We start from the raw sequence: 13863 nt of genomic DNA, 5'->3' as shown, positions 1-13863 counted from the left end.
AAAAAAAAAAAAAAAGAAGAAAACAAAGCATTGTTATCCTCAAGATACAACTTTTAATTGATTATTATAAATAATAAACAGATAATCTTCAAGCAATGAATGTTTTGCATTCTAAACGTTAACTTGTTAATCTTTTATTTAGTATAAAAAAACTATCAAATAAGAAAATCCAGACTAATTTTTAATATATTATTAAGTAGAAATGTTGTAACATTTTCAATGAATAATAATAATAATTATTATTATTTTAACCAAGGAAGAGCCCATTTAATCACTTCTTGAGCCACATTTACCAGAGATTTACCCACAACATATAATGGTAGCTCATTTCACATACTCACCACATGCCACAAGAAGAACCTGAACCTGATATTCTTCCTAACAAGATCCCTAGCCAGCTTTTAGAGATGATCATGAATTCTAACTCCACCATCCATAAGCTGCAAAAGCTCACTTGTGTTTATATTGTAAGATTCCATTACTAACTTGTATGTTTCTATCTCTTCTCTTCCAAATATCCCTCAAACTTTGAAGATCAGATTCCCTCAATTTGTCCTCATATACACAGGCCAGTTATCACTGTAGTAACTCACTGCTGTATCATTTCAAATGTATTTTCATCTCCTTGATGACAAGTAGGATACAGAAATGGGTTGATAATGGCAGTATTCTCTGTGGTTATCAGTATGGGTTTGTTAAGGGGAGATCATGTTTCACTAACTCACTTATGTACTATAATAAGGTGACAAATACCTTGGACAGGAGAGATGCATAAACAGTGCATCTCCCCTGTACTTAGATTTTGCAAAAGCTTTTGATAGACTGCCACATGACAAGCTCTTAAATAAATTGAAACAGATGGGAATGGATAACAGACTTCTGTGTTGGATCAGTGACTGGCTGTCGGATAGGTATCAGAAAGTTGTCACTAGTGACCTTTCTTTTTTGGAATGCAGTATCCCAAAAGAGAAAGGTCACTAGTGATGTGCCACAGGGGTCAGTTTTGGAGCCACTGTTGTTCAGTTTGTATGTTAATGATATTGGGATGGGTTTGACTAGTGTTATGCAGCTGTTTGTACATGATGCAAAATTGGGGAGAGCAATACAGTGTCAAGCAGATGTATGGCCTTACAAGAGGACTTGAATAGATTGCATGAATGGGCAGGTAAGTGGAACTATCAGTTCATTCTATGGAGTGATAGGAATGATGTAGAAAACCCTGACATGCAGAAATAGACAGGTTATGATGCCATTGTATAAGGCCTCGATCAGGCCTCATGTAAATTATTGTGCACAGATTTGGCCACTGGGTTTTCATGGTAATGAAGATATGTTGGAAAGGGTCCAGAGAAGATTCATAGAGGTGGTTAGTGCTCTTTGGAATGTGAAGTATGAGGACAGATTGAGAGAATGTAAGTTGCAGAGCCTCATGAATAGGAGGAAGAGGAGGGATATGATTGAGACATATAAGCTAGTCAGGGGTTTGTTATTGGGTCGACATGGAAGAGATTTTTCATAGAATGGGAGAGGAGGGTAGAAAAAGAGGCCATTGCTAGAAACTATATAAAGAGGATGTGAGCAAAGTAGTGAAGAGTAGGTGGTGAGTGGAATGCATCACCTGAGTGTGTTGTGGGTGTAGACACATTGAATCAGTTTAAAGCAGGGTTGGATGAGCATTGTGTGCAATAGTGCATACCTCCCATTATGAGCCTCTGACTCCATGAAGGTCAAATGTTAATAATAAGAAGAATAAGAATCTCTTTGCAATCCAGGTGACCATATCTGTGCAAAGTAATCCATATCTGTCTTATCAAAGCCTTTTAATACCTTCTTATTTCCATTAAATAAAGAAGTTATTATCTCACTCATCATTGGATATGTCATCATCAGATAACAGCACCATCCTCTTGAAGAGAGAGTTATCCATGTTTTTGAGAGACAACTATCTTAGGCAGTATGTAAAGGAAGGCACATGAGGATCGATAGTTTTAGATCTGATAATTTCATCAGAAGATATAATTGTGAGTGGAGTTTCCCACTTCTATCCAGTTAGTGAGAGCAATCATGAAATGGTCACCTGGGTTGTGGCTAGCCATATGAGGACATCTGTATGGAAAGGATATATGTGGAAGTACAGGGCTGGTGATTATGACAAGCTTAGGAGACAGCTTGGAATGAGGTGCTAAGCTAAAAGGAAATAAATGATGCTTGGGAACTGACAAGAAATACTTAACAGCATCAATGTGCTAATGTATTCCAAAGGTCCAAATGCTGAATAAGATAGATGTAAAATGGATGAATGAGGGGACTAAACATGGAATCTGACAGAAGAAGGCACCTTGAAGGCAGCACAGGATGAATAATTGTAATAATTAGTTGTATAAAGAGCATAAAGAGAAGGTCAGGTGAGTGACTCCATTGGTAAGGATGGCAAAAGTGCAGTATGCACAGATATCAGCAAATCAGGCTGATATCTGTGCATACTGCACTTTGAAAACCCTTGAGAATGTTTTTGATATGTGACAAACAGAAAGAAGTATGATTATGGCAAGATTATTATTATTATTATATGACACCTCCAGGGAGTCCAAAGACTCACTGAGGGAAAGCATCTACTCTACAGTTCATTCTAACCGCAACTACACCAATGCCATCTACTGCCTACCACCACCACCACTAGTATTTCTGCAGACAATCACAAACATCCATGCTCACAGCAGGATTCGAACTCGCAGCCTTTTTGCTGAAGAGCTGATATGCTAACCACTCGGCCAACCAGGCCAGCCTGGTTGGCTGAGTGGTTAGCATATTAAGATGATATTAATAGATAAAAGTAGTAGATCTGTAACTGCTACAAAGGATAGTTGAGGTACTCAGTGAGCAGTTCATCAGGGTGTTTCATCCTGAGGGTTAAATCAGAAGCTCAAGTGTAGAGAATGAAATGAGAGAAGACTTAATGGTGCGTGAGCAAAGGATATATGAGAAATTAAGTAAGCTAGATGTCAATAAGGCAACAGACTTTGATGACATATCACCAGGTGTCTTGAATGAATGTTCCAAGGAGTTAGCATCAGCCTTGGCCTACCTGTCTAACAAGAAGGTCTTGCAACAGCACAAGTCCCAAAGGGGTGGAAGGAAGGAAGGAAGGTAAAATTGTTCCACTTCACAAAGGTGGTGATAAGGCTAAATCTACAAATTATAGGGCAATCTGTATATCTGCAGTTGTAGTTAAGTTATTGGAGAGGTTGGTGAGAGATAGGATACAAATGTGGGTTGATCTCAGTACTGGGACTATTATTATTATTATTATTGTTCCGGGAAACTCCAAGGAGTCGACAGACTCATCGAGGGAGGCCCTAACATCATGTCAAGAACAACTATTCAACATTCGCACAGTATCTATCATACCTTGCCTTGAACTCATTCACGGTCGTAGCACCCACAACAGACTCTGGAAGCTTATTCCACTCATTTACCACTCTCCAAGTAAAGAACCTAGCTCTAACACCCTTGTCAACCACGCTCTTGCCCAGCTTCCATGCATGGCCCCTAGTCCTCCCACCACCAGTCATATTTTCAAAAATATCTTCTGGATCAATCTTATAAAAACCCTTCAGTAATTTGAATGTCTCAATCATATCACCCCTCCTTCGCCTATCGTCCAATTTCTGCAACCCACAAATCTTCAACCTATTCTCATAAGGTTCATTCCACAGACCTGCTATCATCTTGGTCACTCGTCTCTGGACCCTCTCCACTTCCTCCCCATCATGAAGAAACCCTGGTGCCCATAACTGGGCACAGAAGTCCAGATGGGGTCTTATCAAGGCTCGATACAGAGGAACAACAACTTGTTCGTCTCCGCATGTTAAAGCATTTTTCAGAAGCCAAGTGATTTGGTGAGCTGTTTTAGTTACTTTTGCAATGTGCCCCCTAAACTTCAACTCCTATCCACCAACACTCCCAAATCCCTGGCCTCATCAATCTCCTGGAGTATGGTTCCACCAATGCGATATACTGCTGCTATTCTTTTCACCCCAAAGTGCATAACCTTACACTTTGCCACATTAAATTGACATCCATTTTTCCTAGCCCAGTCCTCCAAACTATCCAAATCATCTTGTAAAATTTTGACATCCTGTGCACTCACAATTGCTCTACCCAACTTTGCATCATCAGCAAACAAGTGAACACTTCCTCTCAGATCCTTTCCAATATCATTGATGAACAAATTGAAAAGCAGTGGTCCAAGAACAGAGCCCTGTGGCACTCCACTAGTCACAAGACGTCTTTTAGACTCCACTCCTGAATAAACCACTCTTTGATATCTCTCCTTCAACCACCCTCCTATCCATCTCACCAACCCCATATCTATACCCATCTGCTCCAGTTTACTGATTAGGGTTCCATGTGGTATCCTATCAAAGGCCTTGGCAAGGTCCAGTAGTATCACTGTAAACCCATTACCCCTATCCAGTTCAGCCGTCACTGTGTTATAATACGTGAGCAAGTTACTGAGGCATGATCTACCCTTCACAAAACCATGTTGTCCCCCATACAATATCCCATTTTCATCTATCCAATCCTGTATTCTTTTCTTGACTAATTTCTCTAAGACCTTGACAATGATTCCTGATATGCTAATCGGTCGGTAATTTACAACAGCAGTCTTGGAACCACCTTTATGCAGTGGAACTATTTTCCCCTCTTTCCACCCGCTCGGGACTAACCCAGACCCGAGACTCAAATTAAACAAAATGGTCAAGGGTACTGACAATTCTTTAGCTGCTTCTCGTACAACACGAGCTGGTATACCATCCAATCCCACAGATGTATTGACATTGAGGTTATGTAATAGACTACTCACCTCCACTTCATTAACCACAATTCCCGTATAATCTACTGGTTTATTCGTTTCCGCAATGTCACCACCTGGATGATATACTCTTGCAAAGTGCTCGCTCAGTAACTCAACTATCTCAACTGATTCAGTTACCTCCCTACCATCGGCATTCTTTAAAATCAATCTGCCATGTACATTTTTCCTTTTACTTGCTACATATCTAAAAAACTGTTTAGGATTCTCTTTAGCCTGCATGGCCAATGTTCTTTCGTAATCCTTTTTTGCTTTTCTTACCACACTTGTCACCCTTCTGGCCTGCGCTTTATACCGTTCATGTGCCTGCCGGTCACCCTTCTCCTTAAATTCCCTCCATAGTTGTTTCTTTTTTTGCAGCTCAAGCTTAATGGTGTTATTCATCCATTTAACCCCTACTTGATTTATTATTCGGACTCTAGGTATACAGTCAGCCATTGCTTCATGCAAGCACTTCTTAACTACCTCCCATGCACTATCAACTTCTAGTCCTTGCAGTTGTACATGCCATGGCACTGAACCAATCAAACTCCTAAGCTTGTCATACTTTCCAGCCTGATAATTCCACATGTACCCTGTCTTAATTGAAAATTCTACACCTTTAGCCACCTCCCAAGTTAAGACCCTATGATCACTCTCACCGATTGTGGCAATGTGGTCATATTTCTTACAGCCAGATCCTCAGTTGTAATTACTAGGTCAAGCACTCTCTGACCCCTAGTATTTTCCATTACATGCTGTCGCAGATAGTTATCCCTTAATAACCACATAAAATCCAGTTCCTTCCGTGTGTCCTCTCCTCACTCCAATCAATGCGACCATAGTTGAAATCTCCCATAATAATCACCCTCCTTCCACCCATTTCTTCTATTTGCTTGTGCATACTGTCACCACCATCTTTTCCATCACCTGGTCTATAGCAGCACCCAATTGTATATTTAGTTCTGCTAGCCACAATCTCACACCAAATGGCCTCAAATGTGCTCTTGTTGTATCTATATTGTTTAACCTTTATATCAATGACATTGTCAGTGGATTGCAGGAGGATATTCAGTTGTTTGCATATGATGATGTGAAGCTGGAAGAGTTATTAGTAATAGTGGAGATGTGGTAGTCCTGCAAGAGGATTTGAATGAGCTAGGCAGATGGGCAAAAGAATGGGGTGTCGGTTTAACGCAGCAAAATGTAAGGGCTTGAGGTTTGGGACACTTCATACTCTATTTGAGTAGTTGTACTGGAGGAAGTAGGGGAGACAAGAGATCTGGAGTTGATAAATGATAGAAACCTGAAATTCAGGGGACATATTGCAAAGGTAGTGAAGGTAACAAAGAAGATTGCTGCAATACTGAGAAGGACGCTGACCTGCAGAGATAAAAGCGTTATCATTCCATTGCATAAGACTCTGATCAGACCACACTTAGACAATTGTTTTCAGATTTGGTCTCCAGGATTTGAAGGGGATAAATTAACTGTGGAAAGGGTACAGAGGCAGATAACAAAGATGGTTTCAGGACTGTACAATGTTAGTTATGAGGATCGGCTGAGGGAATGTGGACTGCAAAGTTTGGTAGTTAGAAGAAGAGGTGATATGATTGCGACTTTTAAACTGTTGAGAGATGGTTACAGGGTTGACACTGGGTATTTCTTTTGCTTGGTTGAACAGTGGGAAGGAGTGATGACAAGGGGCCATCACTGGAAGGTATGAACGGAAGCTGTGAGAAAGAGGGTGAGGAGTGGTTTCTTTGCATGGAGGGTGGTTGAACCATGGAATGCATTGCCTGATAGAGTGGTGAGAGCAAGAACGGTCAATGAGTTCAAGAAGTGGTATGATAGACTTTGTGTTTCCTAGGAAGAACCTCCCACGATGAGTCTTGATAGACTTTGTTTCCTAGGAAGGACCTCCTGCGATGAGTCTTTTGACTCCATGGAGGCCTGAATAATAATAATAATTTTTTTTTTCTTTTTTCTGTATAATGTATTATATTCTTTCCTTGGGAGGCATTTCTGATTTCTTCCTTGAAGCTTAGCAGAGCTTATCTGAGGAAGATAATAGATGGCAGTGGTTTCATGGTTATGTTTCTATACTGATCGCAAGTCAGGTGTTGATTTTACTGTTTGATGGTACATGCTTGGAAGACTTCAACTGCTATTACACAGTTTAACTTTTTAAAAAAATTTTTTTTATATATATATAATAGTGCTATAATAGTTTATATAATTTTGTTTTATAATAGTGCATAGTCACCTTATAATAGTGCTTAACACGTTCGCTGCCACGCTACTTCGGCATAGTCTGTTCCCGTACGCCGAGCAATTTCACTTCTTCAAGGTCAGTACGGTAATCTCGTTGCTGGTGGTAAGCGTCATACGATTATACTTGTAGTTGGCTTGTGCAGAGCATATACCATCTATGAGAATACACAGTTTTGATGCTGGCTCCACAAGCCAAGCATTTTCACTTCTTCAAGGTCAGTACAGTAATCTCGTTGTCGGCGGTAAGCGTCATACGAGTATACTCGTAGCTGGCTTGTGTGGCTGGTTTACCAACTACTAGTATACTCGTAGTTGGCAGTGAACGTGTTAAGCAAGTTGATGTTCTTGTCATCATGAGTTAAACAAACTCATGATGACAAGAACAAAGAATAACACTGTTATCATTATTTAATTGTTATTTAATTTGCATATTAATGATATTGGAATAGCTTTAACTGGTGATATACAACTGTTTGCAGATGATGCAAAACTGGGGAGAGTGATGAGGAATCAAGCAGATGTTGTGGTCTTACAGGAGGACTTGAATAGATTGCATGAGTGGGCAACAGTATGGAAGTGTCAGTTCAATGTTGCAAAGTGTAAGTTCTAAAATTTGGTAGTCAACAATGGGATGCAAAATATATCTTTGGTGGAGAAATTTTGAGGGAAATCGAGGAGACAAGAAACCCTAGAGTGGTGGTGGACAACGACCTGAAGTTCAGAGGTTACACTGCACAAGTTGTGAAGTCATCACATCAGTTTATGGTAATGATGCAGAAGATCTTAACGTGTAGAAATAGGGAGGTTCTGCTTCCATTGCATAAAGCCTTGATCAGGCCTACGGATTATTGTCAGTGGTGAGCTATGGAAATTTTAACAAAGGGCTCGCATCGTCAAGAAAAAAAAAAAAAGAAAAAAAAAGCCTAACTTAGCCCTTATAATACTTATATTGTGACTTTGTAGAGCTTCTGACTGATATGATAATTCCTGTAGGATATCAAGCATTAATGCTAGATCTTTTAAAAATTCCAAATTGAGAAGTCGGTTTAAAAAGCCCTTATATTTATCGTTCGATGCAAAATTCTTGCATAAAGCTGGATAATTTCTCCACAAAGCAAGAGCCATTCGTAAACTGCAAGCTGCCCATCGTGATCCAAACACTGCCAATCTTTAAAATTTCGATACCAAGGTCTTTTGCAATCGTATTTAATTCTCGTTGATTTTTTGGTGATTAATGATAAAAAGCACATAATTTATCCATAACTATTTCAAAATGATTTATTTCTTTAACGTTTTTTATCGAATTGTCTAATGCTAAGTGTAAACGATGAGCACAATGCCAAATCAAACGTAGGGAAATTTTTGTAGAAGTTTGATTGCAACACCTGATTTGTTTCCTAACATTACACTAGCTCCATCAGAACAAAATGCAATGAGATGATTTTTTATATAGTTATGAGAAAATCCACATGAATTTAAAGTAGCAATTATAGTAGCATGTATACATTCCACGGTGGTATTTTCTAGTTCTACAAGATTATTAAACAAGAAGAACAAGTGGTTCACAAATTTGAGAAAAAATTAACAAAGGGCTCACCCAAGCCCTTTATAGCTCACCACTGATCATTGTGCACAGATTTTGTCGCTTGGCTTTCATGGTCATGATATATTGGAAAGGGTCTAGAGAAGCCTGACTAAGGTGGCAATGAATCTTTTGAAATATGAAAACAAATTGAGGGCATGCAGTTTGCTAAGCTTAAACGTGGTGATTAGGAGAAATAGAGGAGTATGATTGAGACATTTAAGTTGGTAAAGGGTTGTCACCAGGATAATGTGGAAGAAATTTTTCATATAATGGAGGCAGAATAAGCGACATCCCTGGAAGCGGTATAAGAAGAGTATGAGCAGAGGCAAAAGGAGCAGGTTTTTTGCATGGAGAGTGGTTGGTGAGTGGAATGCAGATACATCGAATGAATTTGAAGCATGGTTTGATGGGGCTTTGTGTGTAATAGTGTGTGTGCCTCTGATGATCATTCTTTTGGATCAGACCCCATCTGGATTTCTGAGCACAGTAACCCAGAACATATCTGGACTACTGTGCTCAGATCAGATCACTGGAATTTGAAGGGAATAAAGTAACCAAGGAGAGAGTACAAAGGTAGATAAAAATGATATTAGAGTGATGGAATATTGATAATGAGGACAGACTGAAGGTATAAATCTGCTTAGTCAGATGGAAAGGAGAAGAAAAGTTAATACGACTGAGACAATTATTTCATTTTACATAATAATATTAGGGTCATCATCTGGAGTATACACATATAAATACAGAGACAAGATAAATTACATTTCACATAGTATGCTGAAGAGACAATGATTTGATCAACGGTTATTCTACTGACCTGACCTCTAGTGAAATTTAAATAAATTAACTACATCGAAGCTATATTCTATTTAAGACAAAATCAGAGAAACATTCTTTCATATAGATAGTTTTGTTACAGTGAAAATAATGTCCTAATTTAACATGACAATTGTTATATTAGATTTAGGATCCTGGATTACCTATGATTCTATTTACATTAACTCTTAGGGAGAAAGGTTAAGTGGGTATAATATGTGCCTTCCATATGTTTGATTTTTAGACCATCATTATTGTTAAGATTAGGGTGATTGATAAGAATCTCACGGCCCTCCTTAAATTTGCATTCATACCATGTTTTGGTGTGATGTAAAGTCAGACCAACTTGACCATAGTTATTACATTTAATGTGTTGTTTATGTTCCTTTTTTCTGATAGCAATTGTGCATCCTCTTTTCCCTATATAGGGCAAATTACATATACCCCAGGGTGGGCTAGTGGAGGGAGTGGATCCTTGAATGTGTTGAGTAAGTTCTTTAATGTTGCAGGAGGTTTAAAGATGGCTTTAGGGTTGTATTTTTGTAGTATTCTGTTTATTTTGTCTGACATCCCTTTAATGTATGAAATGGTTACAGTTTTATTATAGTCTTGTTTATTTTTGTTTTTAAGTGAGGTCTTGTACAGAATTTTGTCGATAGTATTTTGGCTGTAACCATTTTTAGGAAGGTATTGCTGATAACTTATAATTCATCTTTAAGTGCTTGTTCACAGGAGCAAATCTTCAAAGCCCTGTTTTAAAGTGTATTAATGACCCCCTAGTTTTTGTGTTGGATGGTGGTAGTAGTTTTTGTGTATATATAGGCCGGTATGTGTCGGTTTCTGGAAACAGTGAAGGAAAGACTACCAGAAGGAAGACGTGTGACAAGTGTATCTAGAAATGGAAGCATGTTCTGCTTTTCAATCTCAATTGTAAATTATATGGATTTGTGTTGTTTGTTTAGGTGGCTGAGGAGAGTGTCTAGTGTCTGACAGCTATAGGGCCAAATATCGAAAACATTCTCAACATATCTAAGCCAGACTTTGGATTTTAGAGGAGAGGAATCTAGAGCATGTTGCTCAAAATGTTCCATGTAAAAGTTAGCAACAGGGGAGGATAATGCTGAGCCCAAGGCTGTGCCTTCTTTTTAAGCGCCTCTGTAGCGCAATTGGGAGAACGAAGGTACGTTGCGCCCTTCGATTAGAAAAGGCATAAGTTCGATTCTCGTCATGACGGGAGCAATCTTTATATGGACTTTTTCAATTGAAGGTGAGTTAGTCGATCTCATATGGAGGTAGCAGGGTTTTTTCTCCAGGAAACTCGGGTTTTTCATCCCGCATACAGACAAATCGGCCCTTTAGAACACATGCAATTTACAGACAAAAATACTAGCTGTGGTGGTGGTTGTGGCCAGTTGATGCAGGTGATTGGTAGTAGAGGGTCGGTGCAGTAGTGGAGACGGAGTGTAGTATAGTAGGTATCCTCCCGCGATGAGTCTTCGGACTCCTTGGAGGTGTCACGAATAATAATAATAATAATAAGTAGAAAATGTTTTGCCACACAAAATAGCCAGAACATAGTACATGCGCAAAGAGTGTTGCGATATTGGAAGGGAATTTGTCCTGTAATAGAAGGATTCTGTCACTGATTGGGACATTTGTGAAGAGGGCAGAGATGTCAAAACTGAATAATAAATCACCTTTTTCCAGTGTGATATCTTTGATTTTGTTTACCAAGTGTTGTGTGTTTTTAACACTTTCATTGCTAATGAAAATTGGAATTTCGTGTGGTGGCCACATTTTTAAAATTTTTTTATTTAGTTAACGACGTCCACGCGATAACACGTGATCGGCCGTTTGGTGAGAACTCGCATCGCGTGATATCGTTCATTGCCAAGCTGAAAATTGGAATTTCGTGTGGTGGCCAACTTTTTTTTATTTTTTTATTTAGTTAACGACGTCCATGCGATAACGCGTGATTGGCCGTTTGGTGAGAACTCGCATCGCGCGATATCGCGTGATTGGCAATGAACATGTTAATATAGGAGGGGGAATGACCTACCAACTCCTTGAGTACTGACGCTAGTTTCTAGGCTAGGTGATAATTGGGACTGTCTATACCTTCGACTACCGGCCGGAGTGGTGTGTTTTGCTTGTGAATCTTCGGTAGACCATAAATTCTCGGGTAATGAGTGTAGGATCGTTTGTTGATTTCATTTCAGGATGAATGCTAATCACCATGTAACGCTAAAGGAAGGGATACTGAGACAATTAAACTGCTTAAAGGTATTTACCAGATTGACATTATAGAGAGTTTTCATATTGCAGAACAAGGAAGGAATTAATTTTTTAATGCTGTCTTCGGGCCATGTGGTGATAGATTTTACTAGCTTCTCCGTTTTCTTTTTTATTTGATTAGTAGGGTCATAGTTAACTAGTCAAAATGTGCTGTTGTCTGTTGGCTATTTAGATTCATTTTTTCCAAATAAGTAGTTTGATTTAGAATAACTGTGGCACCGTCTTTATCAGCTCTAGTAATTACGATGTCTGGATTTAATTATAGTGATTTTACCACTGTCAATTCCGATTTTGTTAGGTTGCTGGTTATTGTTTTAGTATTATTTAATTTTTAAATTTTTGTGGTTTCCAAACATACCTTATCTGCTATGGTGGTAGTGATAAATCTTAAGCTTCTTTCTATATGGTAAATGAAATCAAGTTTGTTTATTGTTCTGGGTGCCACGGCAAAGTTTAAACCTTTGCTGAGTACTGCGAGCTCATCATTCGTTCAGGGCGTGGTTCGATTGGGTGGCTACGTGACTGTTCGTTGAAAGTAGTTGGTGGAACAATACAAATGCATACAATTTACAATCAAGATTGAAAAGCAGAACACAATTCCATTTCTAGATATACTTGTCACACGTCTTCCTTCTGGCAGTCTTTCCTTCAATGTTTACTGGAAACCAACACATACTGGCCAATATATACACAAAAACTAGGGGTCATTAATACACTTAAAAACAGGGTTTGAAGATTTTCTCCAATGAACAAGCACTCAAAGATGAATTAAAAGTTATCAGCAATAATACCTTCCTAAAAAATGGTTACAGCCAAAATGATATTGACAAAATTCTGTACAAGACATCACTTAAAAACCAAAATAAACAAGACTACAATAAAACTGTAACCGTTACATACATTAAAGGGATATCAGACAAAATAAACATCATACTACAAAAATACAACCTTAAAGCCACCTTTAAACTCCTGCAAAATTAAAGAACTTGCTCAACACATTCAAGGATTCACTCCCTCCACTGGCCCACCCTGGGGTATACTGTATTCATTGCACCTGTAATTTGCCATATATAGGGAAACAGGATGCACAATTCCTATCAGAAAAAAGGAACATAACATATAACAAAAGGTCCATAACACATTAAATATAATAACTATGGTTATTATATTTAATGTGTTATTTTATTATTTTCACTGTAACAAAACTATCTATATGAAAGAATGTTTCTCTGATGTCTTAAATAGAATATAGCTTTGATGTAGTTAATTTATTTTATTTCATTTCATTTCATTTCATTTCATTTATTTAATGTAATTTTATTTAAATTTCACTAGAGGTCAGGCTAGTAGAATAACCGTTGATCAAATCATTGTCTCTTCAGCATACTATAAGAAATGTAATTTAGCTTGTCTCTGCACATAATTGTATACTCCAGATGATGACCTGATATGAAGGTCGGAACGTCAGGAAATTAAAGTAATTATTTATAACACAGTTGTAGAGTCCATAATTTGTGTAAAATGAATGCTGATCACAATGTAACGCTAAAGGAAAGGATACCGAGACAATTAAGCTGTTTAAAGGTATTTACCAGATTTACACTATGGAGATTTTTCATATTGCAAAACAAAGAAGGAACAAAAACAAGAGATCATCCAGGAAGTTGTGGACAGAAGCAATGAGTAAGAGAATGACAAGTAGCTGTTTTGCACAGTAAGTGGTTGGACCATGGAATATATTTCCCAAGAGGGTGGTGAGAGTGCAGACAGTGAACAAGTTTAAGGAATGGTAATGAAAGATAGCAAATGTCTAAAGAGAGAAACCATTGTCTTTATGGAGGTACTGAATAATGATAGCAGTAGTAATAATAATAATAAAAGTCTTACCTGTAGGTGCAAATATTTGATCTAGACCTCTCCTTGCAACAGTTTTAAGGTAGAGCGTTGATACTAAAGGGAGCATAGACCATAAACGAACGGTTGAATCACGGGATGAAGAAGCAAAAAGAAAGGGTCGTTTTGGATGGCAAGCTAAGCC

The 13863-nt window shown here is 38.3% G+C and overlaps 1 protein-coding gene across 1 annotated transcript in view; it reads right to left on the bottom strand.

The window, feature by feature from the left end:
* The window catches only part of LOC150104181 (WD repeat-containing protein 17-like), a 243105-nt gene that overhangs the window by 84157 nt on the left and 145085 nt on the right, over positions 1 to 13863 (bottom strand). Inside the window, exon 12 of the mRNA XM_090396419.1 lies at positions 13713 to 13862. Coding sequence (XP_090252545.1) covers positions 13713 to 13862 — 150 coding nt within the window. The remainder of the gene's footprint in view (positions 1 to 13712; position 13863) is intronic.

Source organism: Typopeltis vanoorti, chromosome 8 (assembly GCF_054136105.1).
Source record: "Typopeltis vanoorti isolate ZY-2024b chromosome 8, IOZ_Tvanoo_1.0, whole genome shotgun sequence".
In the NCBI taxonomy this organism is placed as follows: Eukaryota; Metazoa; Arthropoda; class Arachnida; order Uropygi; family Thelyphonidae; genus Typopeltis; species Typopeltis vanoorti.
The sequence above is the reverse complement of the archived record's forward strand: the minus strand, read 5'-3'. Positions and strand labels throughout refer to the sequence as shown.